Consider the following 24,424-nt stretch of genomic DNA (forward strand, 5'->3'; position numbering starts at 1 on the left):
CAATCCTCGCCTCCATCGTGGGCTACGGGTCCGGAGTTTGGGCTCTCAGGCTCACGAGGGTCGTTCCTGCTATGGTCGCGTGAGGAGAGTGCAGCGGAACATGCTATTGTGCTCAGTCGGGGCCTACCGTACATCTCCTGGGGGAGCATTGTTGATTCTCATGGTGCTGTGCCCCCTAGATGTAAAAATAAGGGAGCTGGCCGCAAGGTACTGGGTAAAAAAGTGGCAGACTGAAAAAACCGAGGACATTATGGGGCTCAGAGTGGGGGATAAACCATCAATCAAAAGAAGGGGGATGGAACTTTGGCAAGAAATCTGGGATGGGGATGAGACAGGGAGAAGAACACACCAACTATTACCAAACATCGAAGAACGATTGAGAATGAAGCATTTTCAGCCTAGTAAGGGACTGCTGCACTTCATCATAGGGCATGGCCCGTACCCGGCATATCTCTGCTGTTTCGGGAAAAGAGCGACACCCTCGTGTGACTGTGGCGCCGAGATAGGTACACCGGACCACATTGTCTACGAGAGTCGCATTTTCGATGATGTTGCCGCAGAGTTAAGGAATTCACTGCCAAATACAGATACCTTCCATCTAATTAGGAACCCAGTCACCTTCACTATCATCGATAAATTAGCCAGCGAGGTATCCGTCAAAGTCCTGAGAGAATATCATAGGGAGATAGAGTAACGAAAGTGCCAAAACGTGACATTACGCACCATCCTATTCCGCCAGAACGCGTACTGGCCGACCGCCGTGACGACCGGGATCCGTCGCGTTCAGGACTAGGGGGAGGTTGCGAACTTACCGACTATAGACACAGCACACCTTTTATGACTTAGTAGATAAAATTACTAGTAGGAAAGATAGTAGGAAATTTCAAAAAGACGCGATTTTCATTAAGGCCAGGCCAGTGCCAGGGGCACGCACACTGGGATTAGCTCGGCGATCACAGCTAAGAGATAGTAGGTTTATATTTCTACTGGCACACATGTAACGCTGCAGGATGTAGTTGTTAGTAGAGTAGTATAGAGTAGATAGCATAGTAGGTTAACAGTAGGTCAAATGGTAGGAATACCCATAGAGTAACTTACCTCCCATCCTGTAGTTGACACTAACAATAAGTAGAGTCTTGGTAAATGCTGCTGAAAATTTGTAATTTTGTATGTAACTTCGACCAACCTATGTCTTAGGTGGTGGGTTACTTTGGATGATACTGGTTTTGATGAATCAAGATTTTTTTTTTAAAAAAAGGTCACGGCTGTTATCCTTCACATGTTTATAGAATGAAAGCTTAGCTACCTCGGTACTGTGAAGCACACTCAACTAAAACGGCAGAGCTCAACCACGTGATACTAAGATCTTGACGTGGCAACAAACTCGCCAAGAGTTTCTCAGAGCCTTGAACAGGGCAGGAACCCTCAATATGGTAAGACCTGTTACGGCAGCTGTGCACTACGGAGTAAGTCAGTGTTGCCGTACTTCTGCACGAAGCGGATATCCAGTCAGACACAAATGATCCAGCGTGAGAAGTTGTGATACATGGATTGCGTTGAAAGTAAGAATCTACAAAATGTATCATGAAGGTTAACTGGTATTCATGTAATTTATAATGACTATGCTGTATATAATAAAAATACTATGCACTGGCTAAATGGTTTAGCCCAAGGACCAATAAATACAAAAACAAAAAATAAAAACTGCTCGCATAACCTATAATTTGCCAGCACATAGGAGACAGCCAAGTTCTTTTCATTTCGTGCACAAAATTTTAAGTACCGACCCAGTGGTCATCAGATGCAGCAAGTTTTGCTGTTACATGTGTCTGGACGTCAAACAGACTGTAAACTATTACTGCTTCGTCCACCATTTTACTCGAGTTCAACTCCTGATGCCCATCACTCCCTTTGCCGCTGTTTTGTTTTTTGGAGGGTGCACTAATTTTCCGGGAAATGTCCTTTCTCTCCGCTTTATTGAGGGTCTCGCATAAAATATTGTATCAGTTCACAATACAAAAGTGGTGGACAAAAATAACGGAATACTGCCAAAGTAGACGACAAAGACTCAGTAATACTGAGGTCTGCTGACTGTGGTGGCCAGAGGAGATGAAACAATTCATCCTTGTGTCACAAAACGAATCCAAGATGTGTGAACAACGACGCTGTCGTCTTCGAGCACAGCGTCACCATTGAGAATCAAGTTTTGTATCGTAGCCGTGTGAGATTAGCCGAGCGGTATCAGACGCTGCAGTCATGGACTGTGCGGCTGATCCTGGCGGAGATTCGAATCCTCCCTCAGGCATGGGTGTGTGTGTTTGTCCTTAGGATAATTTAGATTAAGTAGTGTGTAAGCTTAGGAACTGATGACCTTAGCAGTTGAGTTCCATAAGATTTCACACACATTTGAACTTTTTTTTTGTATCGTAGGACGGACTTTATCAGCCACAATTGTCACATAATCATTGGCAGTAATGCGACTTTGCAGAGTAACAATGGGGCCCATGGAATACCACGATACGGCTGCTCAAACCATCACCGAACCCCCGCCATATTTCGCTTTCGGGACGGAAACTGTTCCAGAAGTTGTAAGCAGTGTGAAACAAGACTCTTATGGTTAAATGACTTTCTTCCATTGCTACTTAGTCTACGTTTTATGGTTTCGGCACTACGGTTTCTGTTAGAGGCATTTGCAGCACTAATGAGTGGTACTGGAATTTCAGCTCGCCCTGAATTTGCCTGGTTCTGGACCTTCTTTCGTGTTGTTTTGGTGCTGACAGGTTTCATGAGTGCGACATTCAGGTCTGCAGTGACTTTAGGGCTGTCGTCCTCACATTTTTTGTCACAATCATCTTCAATGACCGTCCGTGACGTTCACTGAACACACACGTTCGTCCGCGGCATGACTTAGCGCAGGTTAGAATCCTGCCTCGGGCATGGATGTGTGTGATGTCCTTAGGTTAGTTAGGTTTAAGTAGTTGTAAGTTCTAGGGGACTAATAACCTCAGATGTTAAGTCCCATAGTGCTCACAGCCATTTGAGCCATTTTCAACAGGCTTGGCTACCATATGTAATTCTGCTTTCTCCGCATGCAGTATAAACCCTCCATACTGTCCTACTGAATCACAGAACCTCAGCTACCTTTGTTCCTGAAGCACTCACCATACGCGCACCAACAACAAGCTCACATTCTATTTCAATTGGCTCTGACATAATGCAGTCACAACTACACAGATAAGTCTTTTGAGCCCCACTTTGAACATATTGAGGATATTACACAGGATCCGTTCGAGGTGAACCAGAGCAACGCCACTGACAGGTTTGGCTACCATAAGCACTTGTTTTCAAGCATGCTTTTCTTACGGTGTTATACCCTCTGTATATTACCGACTAAAGGACATGCAGTAGTTGACACACTTCTGAGATCATCGACTAAAGACACAATATTTGTCTACTGATAACTTGGTATCAAAGTCTAAATACAATCGCTTGGTTATGAATTTGGCGAGCGACTCGTAGCCATTGAAGACTGATGGTGGCGATCTTAGTATTAGCTGCCACGATGTCGTGCCTGACTGAAGTAGACCTGCCGGCTCTCCACTTCAGTTGACTCTCCATCTCGATCTTCAGTCGTCGGTTGGTGCAGCCCCATAAATTCTCGACAGCAAGAAGCGGAATGAGCAAAGCTCTCATTCCGTCCATGTGATCTGCGCTGCAATACAGTGCGACCAAGTCGGCTCCTTCTGGCTCACCACTGCGACTCCTCTACGTCGGACCGAAATTATCACGTAGCCTGCCACATGCGCCTGCTTTGCAGGCAACCCCGCAAACTCTGCTCTAACGGGTGGAGCCTTCTTGCCCAGTGGATACAACACAGCGTTTCCCAGATCTGATCACATCCTCATAGCCGACGAGATCTCAGAGAAATGTGTGAGGCATCCCTAGCCTTGTTTAAATTTAAACATAGCTGCTCAACTCGAAGCATCTGCTGAAGACTACTGCGTCGGTCGTCGCAATACGGCGAATAAAACGGAAGCAACAACTTGTCTGAAAACCTGAAAGCACTTCATTAATCAGTCACATAGAGAAAACCTGCGAGATAGTGCAGGCTACAGTCTCACTTAGGCAGTAAAATTAGTCAACGACGTGTTTCGACTGTCTCGTAGCCAATTTTAAGTATTAGGTATGTGTGCCGGACTCGGAGTCGAAATCAGAGTCTTTGCTTTTTGTGGGCAAATGGTCTACCGAGTGAGCCATTCGGGCACGACTCATACCGACCTTCAAAGCTTTATTTCCGCCAGTAGCTCTCTCGTACTTTCAAAACCGTGACGACGGTTCGTGAGGTGAGCGTGGATAGCTCAGTCGGTTGAAGATCATCGTGTTACTTGTCTGGTATGGAGCTCACCTGTAGAGGTACCGCAACTGTTAAGGCAATAAGACAACAGCTCTTGAGGCGGACGGATGTAGTATGTGTTAAGGTACGACGTATGTTACGAGCTCGTGTAGACATTGAACAAATAATGTAGTGGAGGAGGTTATGGAGGGCTCCGCAATTAAAGTACTATTTATTCGGAGTATATATATATATATATATATATATATATATATATATATATATATATTTGATCTTTTACCCATTTTCATGCTGTGTGTGACTGGCAATCAGATGCGAAAGAATATCGGTTTTGAGACAATGTAAAACAGATAACTGGCGGGAAACCTGATTTTAATCAAGCAATGATAGCTTACAAGTGCTGTAATGCTATTTGACAATGTTGTTTAGTTAGCCTCAGACGTTTCTCAGTTCACAACAGACAACCGCTGTGTTACAATTTAGAAGATTTGCACGCGATAGGCAAATGTCCTGCGTTCGTGTCTCGATCAGGCACATAGGCTTAATCTGCCAGGCAGATTCACATCAGCGCAAACTGCACTGCGCAGTGAAAATTCATTCTGGAAATTTCAGTGTTACTGCAGCTTGACGTCAGTTCGTCACAGGGCGGACAAACAACTTGATTAAAAGGGTCCCAGAAGGGTATAAGACGTACATTATTGCCATTAATCTAATACCAACGTTTTAGTACAGAGAATTTTCACGGAAAGTGAGGTTTAACTTGTGTCCTCATATAGGAACTATTATAACACTTCTACAGCGACTAGAGAGACGTACTTTGGAAAGCATGAAGGGGCTTGAAGAAATACGTTACACATTATGGTTCGTCATGTCACTTTTATTGAATGTGACATAGATACACGATATTATTATTCGACATAGTCAGCAAATTTCTGTAAACAGCAGCCGGAACGTTCTACTAGTCGCTCGATTCTTCGACGATATTCACTCCTCGGTCACGGAGCCATTCGAGAACCGATGTGTCCACGTCCCCCATCAATGGAAAGTCTCTTTATCCCCTGATGGTCTGCCAGCTTCCAAAAAACATGGAAATTGCGTGGTGTGAGACCCTGCTTTCTTTCCGATTAGCATAACTCGCTTCTGTGCAGCCTTGGTCAAATATCTCGCACCATTTCACTGCGGCTGGACCTGACATTGGACTTGGTGCGTATACCAGTAGAATTTCGCTGTAAATATTTGTGCAATTTAGACGTTTAGTCCACAAAAATCAAACGTCCCGCGTACCGTAAGTTTTGACTAAGTTTCCAGTTGCAGCGGCATTTCACTCGCTCACTGCATCTTAGCTGGATTCTTGTTTGGCCAAATGCGACGTAAGAATGGCAGACCAAACGTAAACCTCGAGAACTACGATTTGAAAGAGCAAAACAACCTCTTATCTGTACCCCATTAGAACTGCATGCAGGAGACCTGGGACATGTGCTCTCTTCGGGCAATGAGCCACTCGTGTTGCGCAGTGGTTTTAACGTGGGACGACGTGTGTCAATTACTTTCTGAATTCACTACGTCCGTCGTGTTTTCCTTCGGGTTTTTGGAAGGAAAATCCCATACTCCAAAATCCTGTGAAAACGGAGGTGCCTTTTCTAAAAAGAGCGCCGGTCTTTGATTCAGGAATATAACCAAATATATAAAGCTATTTGTGATTTTATATGGGGCAGGAATGTGTGTTTATCTGTACTACATTAATACCTATAGCTCACGTTCATCATTTTCTGGTGACTTTTGGTTTATATTGTGCTTTAGCTGTAGTCAGTGTAACGTGAAGGTTCCTTACCTAGAGGTTATGTATTTATAAGCAGGTTCAGTTTGTAGCGATTTATCTACTTATAGTCAACGTAACCGTCGTGATTTTTCGTGTCTCTTTCCACACACACATATGACGAAATTTATTTGAGAGGAATAAAATTGTATTTCTTTTTATGTCTCAGGTCTGGAGGTTTTCTTTTCATCTGCCATTCTTACGTGACATCCAGCTACTGTATACATCTCGGACCACGTATTAGCACAGTCAGATACGGTTATTCGACTACGGGAGACACAACGAGAGGCAATCGTAAGGTTTAACGAAACGTATTCTGCAGAGTCAGGAGCGTGCAACTGCTAAAATCAAAACTGGCAAAGAATGCGTCCATTGGGATTGCTAAGTACCCGTTCCAGTGAATAGACTGCAAACTATGTACCTGACGGCGTCGTTTCTAGCTGTGATTTACGTGCTGTGGGATTGTCGTTTCCTGATAATTTATTTTTGTGGGGACTGTCCTAAGTATTGTACCCAGTGATTGTATGTAGGTCATGTGACACACAGCATCGTTCCAGCCACGGATGCGTCTCATCGTTTCTCGATAATTTCTATTTTTTGGCCCAACAGGCAATTTACCTATGCAGAATGAAAATTTCCTTCATATATGACTCTTTTTTTTCCCTCTCACGTAACCTTCGTCATATCCGTGTGTGGAAAGATAAAAGAAAAATAATTATATTTACGTTGACTAGAGGTGGAAAAATCGCAACGAACAGAACCTGCTCGATAACTAAAGGTAGTGGTACAGAATCCTTTTAAGCACAAGCCCTCTAGCTAAAGAACCTTGACATTACACTAATTACAGCTGAAAGAGAATATAAATAGCCAATAGAAAACAACGACTGCAGCACTTCGCCAGGTATCTGGAAACCGGACGGCTATATGCAACACCAGCGTGGGAAGGGGCGCCTTGGAGATTCAATGACATAGGAGCCTTACCAGTACACTGACGCAAGGCATGTACCATGCAACACCGTCACAGAGGACTCTTTGATGTCCGCGTTTCACTTCAGTCCTTATAGTCGGACATTCATGTTACAAGAAGGCTGATGATAATTATAATGGGGCAATGTCACTCGATTCAATAGCAACATGGCAATGTCACTGGATTCGATTACGTATCTCTTTCTTCAGCAACATTCTTTTCATATGAGGCACCTGAAATCCTAGGGCCCTATTCAAAGACCTAATTTGTAGATGTGCTCCTCTATGATTCCACAGCAGAAGAGGACAATCTTGCATAATGTGTCCCATATATTTTGATTACGTCAAGCAACTTCCCGTCCAGAAGACAAATAAGAAATGCATGAAGCAAATATTATTTAGATATCAGGGGGACATTAATGAGCATGATTGTCTCTTTGTAATTTTCTTCGATAGGAACATACGAACAGCAGAAACTCTTTTTTAAATACAACCCCCTAGTTTTTACTCGGTAACCCACTTTCTATCCTCAAGATTTGTTCAGAACTGTAACACAAAACTGACATATACTCTCCAAGAGCAGCACACTGTGCAAATACAAAGGTTAACTGAATAACCGGAGTGAAGTTTCCTTGCAGTTCCATTAGTTTACAGTCAGCCTCAGCAAGTGGACGAGTACATTATTCCGGAAAAAATAGTTTTTTTCAGTTCACTACAGAGTGCCAAATTGACCTGCATGTTTCTTCTGTGTGTTCTCTTAAGTGGACACAAATAGAAATGAATTTCAGTATCACTGCAGATTGCGAGCTATGCGTTGGGTTGGAACTTGAAATCAAAACTCTGCCTTTTCTGGACTATTCTCTTATCAATTAGGGATCCTGCCAGGTCCGATTTAAAGTTACACTCTACCACTATTTGCGTCCCGCTCTCGAACCGAGGGTGGAACTGACTAAAGTCATTTCAGACCGAACAGTAACTCACCTGGAGCAGGACTGGGGAAACGATTCACCCTGGCTTCATCACGTGAAACATCCCAGTGTCTGAGATTTTGGGAATTCATACAAAGATCAAATCATGACAGGTGGACAGATATTTGAGCGTCACAATCCCAGTTTATGTGATTTACGTTTTTAGTGATTTTCGGAAATCACCTAGGACGAATAGCGGATCGTGTAGGTCACGGACTATTGGCATTCTAATCCAAATTAGTGCTCCGCCTCTAATGACCTGCAGATAGAGAAAATGCTAAAATGTAACATTCTAATCTTCCTTCTTCCTCCTGTTACGGCGATTATTAATATTACGAACTCTACATCTGAATCATTGTGTCACTTCCCCCGGTTCGCTCGTACGTTTCAAATGTCGGCACACACTCCCTTGCACAGCTTAATCAGTAGCATTCATGGGAGAAAGTGAATGGTGACCAACAGCTTCAGCAAAGGTGGTCATTGAACAAATGTATGAAACATGCAGGTCAAATTGGCCGAGAGTCTAGCAATAACATATTCCTCACAGTATATGCTTTAGAAGATATTTTTATCATTAGGTGTGGTTAGATGTGGCGTTTTACTACTTGTATGAGAAAGCTCTTGAGTACTCGAACATATCGGTAAGAATGAAAGGTGTTTTGAATGGTAAAAAAAATGATTATATACAGAAAAACCATAAATTGCTGTTTATAAGCATTTGGCGTTACAGTCTTTCGTGTAGTTTTCACTACATCTTCACAATATCAACTAAAACTACTTTTAGACCGATAAGAATCGAAATATCAGCGATACTTTAACACGTTTCGGGAAATTCTTTAGACAGTTTGTGCTCAGTTCTCGCCGATATCTCTTCGGCGCCATGAGCTGTACGCCGGAGTTGCGCTATGCGACCGGGTTGCAGATCGAATGTCTGTCGCACCAGTTCGATGGGCGTGGCCAAGAAGTGTTGCGTTAAGAATGTCTCTGCGTTATTTTTTGCTGTTTGCTTTTTAACCTCTGTTAGTTCAGAGATCTTTGGTACACGACTTCTCCTGCGGCGTATAAAATAGCGCAGATAGATAAGTGCGCTTATTTCTTATTAAGCTCTTAGGACAATTTGAGAAATTTGTGAGATAGTCAGATAATAAATATAAACAGATTCGAAGAGCAAGAATTTGATATACGATGAAATAGCTTAGCACTGTGACGAAAGGGAATGTTTCAAACAAAGCAAAATTTGTGGGTTTCACCTCCACGAATGGCATCCGTTAATGAATTAATTAGGTTCATGTAGATCTCATTATGCCACCCACATTAAATCTGATAAACTATGCCTAAAACTGTACGTGTTTGAAGCAAATAGTTGAAATTGCTGCTGTCTATGCACAAGATCAGTACGAATTATTGCTGTAAGATCTCACTTCGAGACTTGTAAGAGACTGCAACGGATTTAGCTTCGCGTTGGTAGTGTGCTTCCGCTGTACAGCACATACCTGAATCGATAATATCATAACCGAATACTGAAAGCTACCATTGTTTTATAGTAGTAAGTAGTATAAAATTTAACCTTCAGTAAAAGAAAATCTATATGTAGCCCTTACGGATGTGTATCCGTGGCCAATAAAATTAAGAAACTGTGCAATTCATTTTCCGGGACGACAAGAATTCAACATAGAGAAATATATAATTCATAGAGGAGAAGTACTAAAACTTCACCTCTCTTAGTACTTCATTTGGTCTCTCCTGGAAGTTTACTTGATGCAGTGTGAGGAAACTTTACCTCTCTGGCGTCCATATTATCCTAAGTTCCCAATCGAATGTTGGTGTAACTTGTAACCCAGGCGGCTAATTAAATCGATACGGGGGTATTAGCGGAACCCCGCAGTGCGGAATGAAAGGGTTCGCCCACCGTAACTCAACGAAGAGGCTCTTTCGTTCCAATCAATTTAACCTTGCAATTCAGAGGTGAAAACATATATTAAGAATAGCGGCTCGTGTGCTGAGGGTACTGGTTGTGGAAACCAAGTCAACAAATATAATTATTTCACCTTACGATGATTATGAAAGAATTTGTAAGATTATGTTTTCCTTAATGCATTTATTTGCGAAATACGGCGAGTGTATTATCATGAAATAGACACACTCTGTCACAGTTTTAGAAATTTACTTCATGTTTCAGAACCACTGCAAATTTATGGTCAATAATCAAATATACTTCCTTATGAAGCTCTTATCGAAGCTGAGAGGTATTGTTTGGAGGTTAGTCATTACCAGTATATAGCATTAGGAAATAATTTGCTAAATTTACTAAGCCCAATGTATTCTAGGAAGTTGGTGTTACTATTACATTATTGTAAATGTATTTAATTCTGAAAAACACCCTATATCCGATTACCCTATATATCACCGTTTATGTACGTCACGACATTCCAACATTTTGAGTCGTTTAAGGATATTTAAAATTGATTTCGTAAAATATTGACTTCTTAAGGACTTTTGAACATTGTCTCTTACTTCAGAAAATAAAACTATGCATGCTACACACACATACACAATTTAAGTATCCAAAGAACAATCGAAAAGTTGCGGTAAACTTCTCTGTCTCAACAAAAGCTTCCAAAAACTATTAACGGTTCTGTAAAACGGAGAAAAAGTAAAGACACTGGCAGCTGAATTAACCTAAGCAGATAATTTTCTAAACTACAGATTAAGATTTTTCTCTGTAATTACTAAAGGTGGTCCACTGAAAATGGCTTTGTTTCTGGATTCAGACAATACCTTTTATTATGATGTCTACTGAGAGTCATATATGCGACAGGATTTCGATCATAGCCAATTGCTCAAGCGAGCCATCTTTTTTACTTAACAAGACATCGTTAAGGTCTAAGTTCAATAATAATAATGGGCCTTTTTCGAATACAAATGTAAGAAATATTCAGCTAAATGTTTCTGGGGTACCTGACTGGTCCCAATGTAATTTCAGGTATCATCCTTGCAGATACTTCATTGTAAAAAGTTTTGTTCGAGTGCAAGTAACTGGAGATATTGTTGTATATTGAAGAAGCGCACAAAATAGCGAGATGCGGTATTGGCAGAGCCGCGTTCACTTACTTATGGCACGAACTGAGAGAAGAGTTTCAAGTGACTGAGCCTACCTAAGATATCCATGACGAGTGTCGGCTGTCCACTGTCGGTGCGCGGTGCCTCTCACACGGGCATCGGCGCGGCTCGGTTCGGCGCACGCACACAGCGGCCGCACGTGCGGTGGAGGCGGAGGCGGCGGCGACGTCGGCTGCCCGGCTGGCGCGTCCTGCCCCTGGCGTCGCTGCGTGCGGGCCGCCCCGCCGACCACGTGACGTCACAGCACGCACAGTGCATCGCCGCCGCCGCGACGCTAGGGGCCCGCGCCCGACTAGGAGGGTGGGGGTGGCGAAAATACGGAAAGGGGGCTGTCCGGCCGCTTCCCCCTCCCGGCCGCCACGAGGGACGCTGCGCCGCTGCATGGCGCATCGATTATTACGTATGCGCATTGTCGACGGAAAGAGCCGAGCGCTGCCGAACGCCGCAGGGGAGGCCCCGAAGCTCCACCCCGTCGGCGCTCGGCGCGCGTCGTCGGCAGACGCTCTCGAAGCGCCGTCGTGAGAGGACGCGTCGCGGACGCGCTGGCGCTGGCGGCTTCCGCAGGCATTCTTCTTTGGCGTAATTGAAGAATCATGTCTGAGACCTCCGTAATCATTTTGATACAATAAAGCCACACAAATATCGTCTGTCACTTTTTATATTATGTCGGATTAATGATCTCGACTGTTGCCAGTGATAATCTTCAGACTATTCCATGTTGCTAAATAGCAAAACGATGTATGGTTGAAAGTTGCCATCTATTGGCTTCCAGGGGCAACAAACACAAGATTTTAATATTTTGTATAATTATTGGAGTAGTTTACAATTTTAAAAACCTGTTATAGTCTACCCATTAAAAGGTGTTATCTTGTGTCAGTGATTTAACACAACGTATCAGGTTTTAAAGCTATAAACTATGTACGTGTTATGAGGCTGTATACCTCACGGTTCGCAAATTGCGACGACTATATTCTTCAAATACTCGAGAATGAGAGCACTTAGCGACTTCCTTTCACATAATTTCAGACCTTTTCGAAACTTTTTCCCGTATCTGTTAAATGCGGAGAAAGGAGTAAGATTGTACGCAGCTGATTGTAACGTGACATATATATAATCATACTGTAATTACTGTGAATCAAATTTGATGTTTCATTTTTATTTGCATACTAGTGTTGTATGCAATCTTTTTCTTAGTGTTCTATCATCAAATGACTAATGTTCACCTGTTTAATCTTTTATTATATCAGTACCTGAAGATGAACTCCGTTAGAATTCCAAACAGTAATCGGAATAAAAGTAGAAAGCGATCCAGGCTTCCTTTGACTTTCTTCATTATGATTTTTTGGTGTTATGTTATGTTACGTTAACGGGGGACCTAGAAACGACAGAGAGGCTCCGTCCCCGCAGCAGTTGCAGTGGTCCACAACCCCACGACGACTATCGCAGTCCACTTCACCACTCCACCGCCCCACACCGAACACGGGGTGGTTGTGCGGTTCGGCCCCCGGTGGACCCCCCAGGGAACGTCTCACACCTGACGAGTGTAACCCCTTTTTGTGGTAGAGTAATGGTTGTGGTGTACGCGAACGTGGAGAACTTGTTTGCGCAGCAATCACCGACATAGTGGAGCTGAGGCGGAATAAGGGGAACCAGCCCGCATTCGCCGAGGCAGATGGAAAACCGTCTAAAAACGATCCACAGTCTGGCCGGTTCACCGGACCTCGACACAAATCCGCCGGGCGGATTCGTGCCGGGGACCAGGCGCTCCTTCCCGCCCGGAAAGCAGTGCGTTAGACCGCACGGCCAACCGGGCGGGCTTTTTTTGGTGTTAGTTGGACTTCAAAATGACCCTGGATAGGCAAGCGACAGCCACTCAGGTACCAGGCTAAGTACTGAATAAACATGCTTTTTCTAATTACGCATAATTCTGAGAGCTCAAGTACAAAAATAAGGTTCAGAAAAACCAGTTATTTCAACAGATTGTGTAATAAATAGGCAGTGAGAGATTCTCAAAATATTGATTTTTAATTGCCGGAATATTCGAGCTAAAGCCTCGAAGATCACGTATCTGATTGAAAACAGTCGCTCGCCATGTCACACTAGTAACTGAGAATCGGTGATAGCCCTAAGTAGAAAGTAGCCAAATTTTCGACAGCACATGCGGCGCATGTATCAGAAATACAGACTGAATTCACCAAGAGTAGTCCACGTTTACACTTGTGATGAAGCAGGAGAAAGAAAAGGGTACATGGAACGTAGACTACATTGTCACTAATGAAACACACCACTTATCTCCTTGTCAAATTAGATAGTCAACTAAGGATATATGGACGAGATTGTCATATGTATTGAAGGATGAATCCAAACACGTATTTCAGTGTGGTAAAAAGATTAGTATGGAAATTTTGAGGACGTCAAACTGCAAACTGTACGAGTAATAGCACGAAGTGGTATCATATGAGACGATCACATAAAATAAGTTAGTTGGAAGGTGAGTGGAAGGCAGATTCTTCGAAAGGATTATCCTGTAAAGGAAACCGCATAGCAGACGCTTTTGCGAGCAACTGCAGTATTCGTATTTGCTATTCTCATTTTACAACAGCGTCATTAGTCTCCTTAGTGGTTTGATGCAGACCACTACAGCTTCCTCTCCTGTGTCATTATTTCAAAGTAAGACCTAAAAGGGAACTGTGCAATCCGACATGTCGAAACCTGCCCTGAAATTTTTTGTATGGGAAGAATACACCGAAAGAAACACAATGTGAAAACTTTAGCTGCTAAGCCCCAATGCACAGATTTTGAGATATCCAAAATTCGTAGCTCGCCAGGTGGCTGGAGAGATGTACGCCCCTGCTGTATCTGTGGTTGACAGCGCATACGCAACAGGACGGGCACTAACCTTGGTTGTCGGCACATTGGTAAACATATAACATGGCACAGCGCGAATGTAATTTTTAAAGCGAAAATTAGTTTTCGTTGATAGTTTTTCTGACAGAATAGTTGCCAGTTACTATACGCTCGAATCTGCATTTCTTTTAATTTTCATAATAATTAGCAATTACTTTTGAAGTATTGCTAAGTATTAGCAATGGAGATAAAACTGAATTAATCTTCTGTTTGATTTCTTAGTATACGTTGCTAATAATATCTGTCTTTGTTCAAGTCCATGAGATTCACAGTAATGTTTTCAGTCTTACAAGTATGAAATATCAAGAACATGGTATGTAATCGAAATCACATACTTCTGCTAAGGACCTACATACGTGTTGCTACTTAATTTCTTGGACATTCATTACAATGATGTCAGATTTTCGGTAGAGATTGTGGAAACATGAGAATAAACAAAAAACAACTCGGACGATACGACGAATTGTAGTTCGATCGATTACTGTTGTGCTCATTAAAGCCCAGAAACAAAGAAAAGGGTACATTGCAAGGCCAAAGAAAACATTTACCGTGACAGCTTTCAGCAAGAAACCAAAGGTTGTAAAATTTTTGCTTAAATGAAAGAGGAAGAAAACGCTTTAACTTAAGCAGTGTGCAAAGCCGTTTGACTAATCGCGAAACTGCGAAAGAAATACTATTCGGAAGATTTAGAACTGCTCATGAGAGCAAAACCACCTTACGGAGGGAGATCAGTCAGGTTTCGTGAAAACTGAATTTTATCATTTCGAGCGAAAAAAAGACAGTCTCTTCCGCAGTTGCAGTCGATGGATGCTATGACACATTTGTATACAAGAAAGCCAGTGATAACTATCCGCAGCTTTATCTGTGTCTTCAAACACGAAGGCAAATTATGACCAAAACTTAAAGAAAAGGACTATTCCTTTGCAAAAATCTTGTAATAGATGTTGCAAACTCTGGAAAAAATGGAAAGAATAATGTTCAATGTTACATCCGAAACGTCTCCTTACTATTACCAGAAAATAATGCATTGCTTTTGTTGGACTCTTGCTCTGGAAATAACGTTACCTCTGTCATCGAGAGGGCGACGAAAGATATATAATTCAGATTCCACCAGAACCTAATAGTGTGATTCAGCCTCTCGATAAAAAAGCTTTCCTACAGTGTAAAGGTTTTTCAGAAACTTTTGAGAGAGTATAATTTCCGACAGCTCTTTATCATTTCAGGTTTACTGTTAAAGTTCAGTGACTTCTGCAGTGTTTGTTTGAATTATCACATTTTACCACTTTTATCACTTATGCCTGGTACGCAGCACATGATGCAGAACAAAGGTCACGAACATTTCTAACTCGGCCGGCCGGGATGGCCGAGCGGTTCTAGGCGCTGCAGTCCGAGACCGCGCGACCGCTACTGTCGCAGGTTCGAATCCTGCCTCGGGCATAGATGTGTGTGATGTCTTTAGGTTAGTTAGGTGTAAGTAGTTCTACGTTCTAGGGGACTGATTACCTCAGATGTTGAGTCCCATAGGGATCAGAGCCATTTGAACCATGTCTTGCTTAATTCCAGTTCTATCTAAATGTTGTTGTTGTGGTTTTCAGTCCTGAGGCTGGTTTGATGCAGCTATCCATGCCACTCTATCCTGTGCAAGCTTCTTCATCTCCCAGTACCTACTGCAACATACATCCTTCTGAATCTGCTTAGTGGATTCATCTCTTGGTCTCCCTCTACGATTTTTACTCTCCACGCTGCCCTCCAATACTAAATTGGTTATCCATCGTTGTCTCAGAACATGTGCTACCAACCGATCCCTTCTTCTAGTCAAGTTGTGCCACAAACTCCTCTTCTCCTCAATTCTATTCAATACCTCCTCATTAGTTATGTGATTTACCCATCTAATGTTCAGCATTCTTCTGTAGCACCACATTTCAAAAGCTTCTATTCTCTTCTTTTCTAAACTACTTATCGTCCACGTTTCACTTCCATACACGGCTACACTCCATACAAATACTTTCAGGAACGACTTCCTTACATTTAAATCTATACTCGATGTTAACAAATTTTTCTTCTTCAGAAACGCTTTCCTTGCCATTGTCATCCTACATTTTATATCCTCTGTACTTCGACCATCATCAGTTATTTTGCTCCCAAATAGCAAAACTCATTTATTACTTTAAGTGTCTCATTTCCTATTCTAATTCCCTCAGCATCACCCGATTTAATTCCACTACATTCCATTATCCTCGTTTTGCTTTTGTTGATGTCCATCTTATACCCCCCTTTCAAGACACTGTCCTTTCCCTTCAGCTGCTCTTATAAAACTACTAATTACCGTGACGTGACTGAAGGCATTAAACTTTCTTTTAACAGGTGTGCCCGGTGCGAGGAAAATGTTTGATTTCGTCATCCAATTTTCATGACGAGTAGAAGGAATAAACGAACAACTGTTTCATTGTTAGTAAAATATACATTATTCAGAAATTATCATAGGAGCTGTGCTACAGATATGGTTATAAAATATTTCTTGTCAACAAATTAAAGTTCTGATAGATGGAAGCCGTCTGTAATGTGACATCATACACGGCTTTCTTCTGCTAGCCACTTGCGTAACCTGAAACATCTGTCGATATTAACTGCACGTTATTCAAAAAATTAATGATTTGGGACATTTTTGGTATTATTTAAATGCTTAAAATTCATTTCTGTGCACTTTTGGCTTCGCGTTACGCGGCGCTACGTTCTCTTGTCACGGCTGCGTGTGCTTGTTCACCGGTTCGCGCGTTGGGCGGGAAGGGTTGTACAGACCGCTGTTATAAGCGGCAGGAATGAGTAACTTTAACATTTCTTTTAAATACTTGCAGTGTGCCTTAGCAACAAAATTTTGAATGTGCGTTTCTTTGGGTGTAGTCTTCCTGCGTGAAAAATTTCAGTGTAAATTTCGCCTTGTCGAATTGGACCATTCACTTGGTAGACCCAACATCCTCGATTATTTGTTGAATGTATTTGCAATCTCTGTCTCTCCCTGTAGTTTTTGCCCTTTACAGCTCCCTCTGGTATCATGAAAGTTATTCTGCAGTGTCTTAACACTTACCGTATCACTCAGTAGCAGAAGTGTGAGACAACTTAACCGCCTTAGGGCTGAATAAAATAAGAGACGTTTGCAGGGTGGTTTCGCAGCGAAGAAACAGATCTTTAAAATTGATGAATAAGGACAAACATAGGAGTAGAATACCGGAAATCACGGTACTGATGACGACAGACTTCAAGTGGATTCATTTTTAATGTAATTTTATTTATCCTAACAACCTGCACAAGATGCTGTATTAACATCTGTAGTTCATGAATGCATCCCAAATCTTCTTTGTAGAGGTGTGATACAGTTGTACAAAATTTCGTCGTTTCCAACACCGTTGGTATCCGAATGACGTCACACGCAGAAACTAAGAGAAGAGTTAAGGAGCCAGTGGAAGATTGAGTGGCAACGAACTAAAAACGGGGAAACGGAAAACAGTATTTTCCTACTATCCGGCAACGTTTAAAGAGTAAGCTGCCAATGTGATGTCGTCAGTCATAGGACCACACCGCCACCTAAGAGTTCGATCCGCCGGATTCGATTCTCTCGATAAACGTAACAGAAGAACGTCTGTGCTAGCCAAAGAGTACACAGCCAGTCGCAGTACTTACGCTCGCCGCGAGGCACTTCATGTGTAGCAGGAGTGTTTGGCATAACTGCACATCTACAGTTCGTAGCCGCGCTCAGTGTTCAGCCAGCGCCGATGTTAGTTAGTCATCGTCTACAGCTCAATCATTGCTCCCATCAAGTCTTCGTAGCCCAGTGCCAAGTTAGTCTTCAAATTCACCGGATTCGACATTCAAGATTACGAGAGACTAATTCGTCACTGCAAGATTGGTGACTTGTAAATTATGTCATTCTACTGACCCTTAGTTCAGTCACGTCTTCTATAATTGTCAGCCAGCAGAACATGGACTACAACAAAGTTAAGTAAGAAACACTTTCTTATTTTGTACTCCTGATAATTGTGTTTTTCCTGTTGTAGCTACCAAGCAGTCTTGGCGTAGTAGAACCCACATTTCCACCTCCTTGGCTACCTCATATTTGCTGGATGGACTCGGTTATGGTGGAAGATCGAGAGCAATCAGCCAGTATCACCGAATCTTGCAGCCATGTTAACGGCCAATGGAAAACCAAAAGCCTATTATAAACAGTTCAGTATAACTGACGACACATTGTGCACATGTAATGGAGGAGATTAGATTACTGACCACTGCTTTTAGCTTGCAGTAATTTAACTAAGGAGAGGGACACTGTCAGGAGAGGCAAATATCGGAAAAGGTTGACGACGGCCCATGAATAAAGCAGACTTAGTCCATAAATTCACAATAAATTACCACAGTCTTTTTAATTCAGTAAGATTCGAGTACCAACTATAACTTTATAAATACTTTAGATGTATGCTAGAAAGCTAACAAATTAGTAATAATATCTCAAAACAAAGTTATGAACATATAGATTTAAATATGATATTCATTAATTTGTTAAGTTTTTATATATTCTAATTTAGTATTTGGGAAGGAAAGTACCTGGCGCAATCGCTTGAATTGTATTATCTCTGTTAATCTAAAATTTTACGGATTCGTTCTATGTTAATCTTCAAACTTGTAATATTACAATACAATAGAATATGATAAATAAATGACAACATTATGTCACAGGCAGTAATAATTCTTTCCAACTGATTATCTATACTTTGAGAGGTGCCTCGTGCACAAGCTGTGTTACATATTCATTGCCCCTAATTCATTCTGTAACAGGATATAAGACCAACTAATTAGCAGCGATTGAGTGTACGCTTCGTCTTGTAAACAGTCTTCGGACCTGCGCACCCGTACACGATGACAGACCGCATCAGTGTGCATATCACGCCACTTACTGTGCACTAGCAGAGTATGCACTACGCCCCATATCATGCACATTTACACACTGTCGTGTCTGCCAAACCTGTCATGTTGACAATTACGAAAATATATACAGCCGTAGCCTATCCCGATGCTATTTAATCTTTACATAGAGCAAGCTATGAAAGAAACCAAGGAGAAATTTGTACAGATAATTCAAGTTCACGGTGAATAAATAATACTTTTGAGGATATCTGATGAAAATGAAATTTTCTCAGTGACGAAAGAGCAATGTAATTAGTATGATTAAAAAGACATTATAAGATGAACCTCAAGAAAAGTAATGAAAATGGAAATGAAATACAGAATTAAATTAGACGATGATGAACGAATTAGATTAGAAAGAGAAACTGTAGCAGACTATGGTCTGGATAGAAATATCAATATTAACTGAAAGCCTATTCATCATCATTGTCCCAGTTGCAATTTATGCACACAAAAAATAATGCGTTTCCAGCTGGAATTTCGCGAAAATCTTTGTTTATTGTCACTAAAATGTTTGTATTTTATTATGTTAATTGGTGTAAATAACACTGTAGTTTTGTTTACTGTCCAAAACAGTGTTCTGAAAATTTTGTTAGTGTGTTTGGTTTACTTATTGCTGTGTTCTGTGATATGCATAAACGTGCCACCACAGATGAATAAACTTGTCCCACACCAGAGGCATGTATACACTCTCGACTGGGGCCTACATAAAATTATTTTGTAATTTATAGATAGAAGTATGAGTGTTTGGAGATTCCCATTACAGAGTTCTAGTACTTGTAGATGGGAGTGAGTACACAGTATTTTGAATATGGCACGTACGTCCGGAAACGTATCCAGCAATGCTACAGAGCGTCGAAGTTGTACGCTTGTATATTTATTTATACACAGGGTGATTCCGTGGTTATGTTACAAACGTTGAAGGAGACTGGAGAAAGATAAACCTATCAATTTGAGGTGAGCATCCCTACATCGGAAACGAAATAATCTAAAGTTATGAGCGAAACCGTTCTGATAACTCCAACAGTGGAATACCTGTACCGATACTGTTGTTGCTAAGATTGTAGGGTAGGCAACTTTCAGAGTTGGTAGAATTGGCCAAAATAAGAAAAAATATCATGAAAAATTTGGCTCTAAAATGCATATCTTAAGAACTATGAGCACTTGTTCAGTAGAAGAGATGTGTTTCACAGTAACCAAAACGAACAAGTGCTCATAGCTCCTTAGGCTCCTTAGAACCCATGTTTACTAGACAGATCTTCTTCTTTTGGTCCATACAACCTTCTCTTAAAGTTTCTTAGCAACAGCAGTACTGGCATATGTGTCCCACTTTCGGAGGCATTAGAATGATATTTGCTTGAAACTTTCGATTTGTTCGTTTCCGAGCTACGGACCCTTGCACCAAATTCGTACGTTTATCCGTCTCCGTCATCCCTGAACGTTTGTAGTGTAACCAGGGAAATCACCCCTATGTACAAACATTAACAGGCGACAGCGCCTATATTTCTGACGCTCTGTAGCGTCGTTGACGACGTTTCGGACATGGTTTCCATTTCACATGGTTCGAATGGCTCTGAGCACTATGGGTCTTTACTTCTGAGGTCATCAGTCCCCTAGAACAGAACTACTTAAACCTAACTAACCTAAGGATATCACACCCATACATGCCCGAGACAGGATTCGAACCCGCGACCGTAGCGGTCTCGCGGTTCACGACTGTAGCGCCTAGAACCGCTCGGTCACCCAGGCAGGCTTTCCTGTTCGAAATACACTACTGGCCATTAAAATTGCTACACCAAGAAGAAATGCAGATGATAAACGGATATTCATTGGACAAATATATTATACTAGAACTGACATGAGATTACACTTTCACGCGATTTGGGTGCATAAATCCTGAGAAATCAGTACCCAGAACAACCACCTCTGGCCGAAATATCGGCCTTGGTACGCCTGGGCATTGAGTCAAACAGAGCTTGGATGGCGTGTACAGGTACAGCTGCCCATGCAACTTCAACACGATACCACAGTTCATCAAGAGTAATGACTGGCGTATTGTGACGAGCCAGTTACTCGGCCATCATTGACCAGACGTTTTCAATTGGTGAGAGATCTGGAGAATGTACTGACCAGGGCAGCAGTCGAACATTTTCTGTACCCATAAAGGCCCGTACAGGACCTGCAACATGCTGTCGTGCATTATCCTGTTGAAATGGAGAGTTTCGCTGGGATCGAATGAAGGGTAGGGCCACGGGTCGTAACACATCTGAAATGTAACGTCCACTGTTCAAAGTGCCGTCAATGCGAACAAGAGATGACCGAGACGTGTAACCAATGGCACCCCATACCATCACGCCGGGTGATAAGCCAGTACAGCGATGAAGAATACACGCTTTCAATGTGCGTTCACCGCGATGTCGCCAAACACGGATGCGACCATCATGATGCTGTAAACAGAACGTGCATTCATCCGAAAAAATGACGTTTTGCCATTCGTGCACCCAGGTCCGTCGTTGAGTACACCATCGCAGGCGCTCCTGTCTGTGATGCAGCGCCAAGGGTAACCGCAGATGTGGTCTCCGAGCTGATAGTCCATGTTCGTGCAAACGTCGTCGGACTGTTCGTGAAGATGGTTGTTATCTTGCAAACGTCCCCATCTGTTGACACAGGGATCGAGACGTGGCTGCACGATCCGTTACAGCCATGCGGATAAGATGCCTGTCATCTCGTCTGCCAGTGATACGAGACCGTTGGGATCAAGCACGGCGTTCCGTATTACCCTCCTGAACCCACCGATTCCGTATTCTGCCAACAGTCATTGGATCTCGAGCAACGCGAGCAGCAATGTCGCGATACGATAAACCGCAATCGCGATAGGCTACAATCCGACCTTTATCAAAGTCGGAAACGGGATGGTACGCATTTCTCCTCGTTACACGAGGCATCAAAACAACGTTTTACCAGGCAACGCCGGTCAACTGATGTTTGTGTATGAGAAATCGGTTGGAAACTTTCCTTATGTCAGCACGTTGTAGGTGTCGCCACCGCCGCCAATCTTGTGTGAATGCTCTGAAATCATTTGCATATCACAGCATCTTCTTCCTGTAGGTTAAATTTCGCGTCTGTAGCACGTCATCTTCGTGATGTAGCAATTTTAATGGCCAGTAGTGTATTATGTACTCAGTTCCTTCTGCAAGTCCCAGCAGGTTGCTACGGGAATTTCGGAACACCCTATGTACCAAGTTATCCATTAATAACTATGTTATAGTACAAAAGAATATTATGCACGACAAATCTAACCAAAAATTGTAAAAAATTCCCAAGTGAAATCCGCTTAACTGGGGCTTGATCTCCCTACTCTGGCCTCTAATGACCTAGCCGTCGACGGGGCATTAACCTCCTAACGCTCCTTCTTCCCCATTTTGGCGTCACGCCAGATAGTGCAAGGCGCTAGCGGACAACTTTGCTTATAGAGTTCCTCATTCGAGGCATGTCCGGGGTTATCTGCGTGGCTGTATTACGAAACAATGCGGCTTGCCCGCCGAAGAAACTTGCCTCCGCCGTCCTCTCGTAGGGGTACTAGTCGAAATAATGGCGGATAAATAGTGCACTCCGCGCGGCTGTATAAAACACGATAGCTCCCTGGCTGTTACATTACGATTTACGACCCGCTCTCCGTGGGACCCTCCATAATCCAAGATTGGGCAATAAAGATAAGGAAGCCATGTATTTCAGCGCCGCACCGCACCGCCCTGAGGAATTCGCGAACGGAGCGTGGTTGAGGAGGCGTGCGCCACTTACCTCCACCGCAGAGTCACACTGTCGTTACCGCGGTCTCTAGCGGACGTGTTCGTGGCGGCATAAATTTTATCGGAGGTCAAGATAACCTATGGAATTCCTCATTATCATAAATTATTTATTATTACGTGAAAGTAATTTCATTATTACGCTAGGGTTCTAAGTCGGTAAGAGCACTGCGCATGCAAAGCGACGGAGCGGGTTAGAGTACTCGTCCGTCACACACGGTGTTTCACAACAGTACACTTTCAGCTGCAGGTTCATTCTGCTACATCTGCATCTACATGGCTACTCTGCAAATCACGCTTAAGTGCCTGGCGGAAGCTTCATCGAACTACCTTCACAATAAATGTATATTCCTCCACTCTTGAACAACGCGCCGAGGAAACGAAAGCCTACATCTTTCCTTGAAAGCTTTGGTTTCCTATTCTGATCGTTTCTTCCTATGTAGGTCGGCATCAACAAAATATTTTCCCATCCGGAGGAGAAAGTTGGTGGTTGAAATTCCTTAAGAAGATCCCGCTGCAACAAGAAACGCCTTTGTTTTAGTGATGTCTACCCCAAATCTTGTATCATGTCCGCCACACTCTCTCCCCTATTTCTCGGGAATGTATAACGTGCTGCCCCTCTTTGAACCTTGTCGACGTACTGCGTTAATTCTATCTGCTAAGGATCGCTGACGGCGCAGCAGTACTCCAAAAAGAGGACGGACAAGCGTAGTGTAGACAGTCTCTTTAGGAGATCTGTTACATCTTCCAAGTGTTGTACCAATAAAAACGCAGTCTTTGCTTTGCCTTCCTCCACAACATTATCTATATATTCTTTCCAATTTAAGTCGTTCGCAACTGTAGTTCCCAGGAATTTAGTTGAATTTACGGCCTTCAGTTTTGACTGATTTATCGTGTAACCGAAGTTTAACGGTTTCCTTTTAGCACTCATGTGGATAACCTCACACTTTTCATTATTTAAGGTCGACTGCCAATTTTCGCACCATACAGTTGTCTTATTTAAACGTTTTTGCCGTTGGTTTTGTTGTTCTTATGCCTTTACTAGACGATAAACGACAGAATCATCTGCAGGCAACAAAATATGGCAGTTCCGATTGTCTCCTACATCGTTTATATAGATAAGAAACAGCAAAGGGCCTATAACACTATCTTGGGAACACCAGAAATCACTTCTATTTTACGCAATGACTTTCCGTCTGTTACTATGAATTGTGACCTCTCTGACAGGAAATCACGAATACGGTCGCATAACTGAGACGAAATTCCATAAGCACGCTAGTTGATTACAAGACGCTTGTGAGGTATTGCGGAAAAAGCCTTGCGGAAATCTAGAAATACGGAGTCAATCTGCAATTTCTTTTTCGATAGCACTCAACACTTCCTGTGAGTGAAGAGCTAGTTGCGCGTTACAAGAACGATGTTTTCTAAATAAGTATTGACTATGTGTCAATAGGCCGTTCTCTTCGAGATAATTCATAATGTTCGAACACAATAGATCTTCAAAATCTTGCTACATGTAGACGTACCCTAC

The 24,424-nt window shown here is 42.5% G+C and overlaps 1 protein-coding gene across 1 annotated transcript in view; it reads right to left on the reverse strand.

The window, feature by feature from the left end:
- Positions 1-11,380, reverse strand: part of LOC124605586 (complexin) — a 737,935-nt gene extending 726,555 nt beyond the window's left edge. Inside the window, exon 1 of the mRNA XM_047137373.1 lies at positions 11,260-11,380. Coding sequence (XP_046993329.1) covers positions 11,260-11,272 — 13 coding nt within the window. The 5' untranslated portion in view covers positions 11,273-11,380. The remainder of the gene's footprint in view (positions 1-11,259) is intronic.
- Between the last annotated feature and the right edge of the window lie 13,044 nt (positions 11,381-24,424).

The sequence above is a fragment of the Schistocerca americana genome, chromosome 3 (genome assembly GCF_021461395.2).
Source record: "Schistocerca americana isolate TAMUIC-IGC-003095 chromosome 3, iqSchAmer2.1, whole genome shotgun sequence".
NCBI lineage: Eukaryota > Metazoa > Arthropoda > Insecta > Orthoptera > Acrididae > Schistocerca > Schistocerca americana.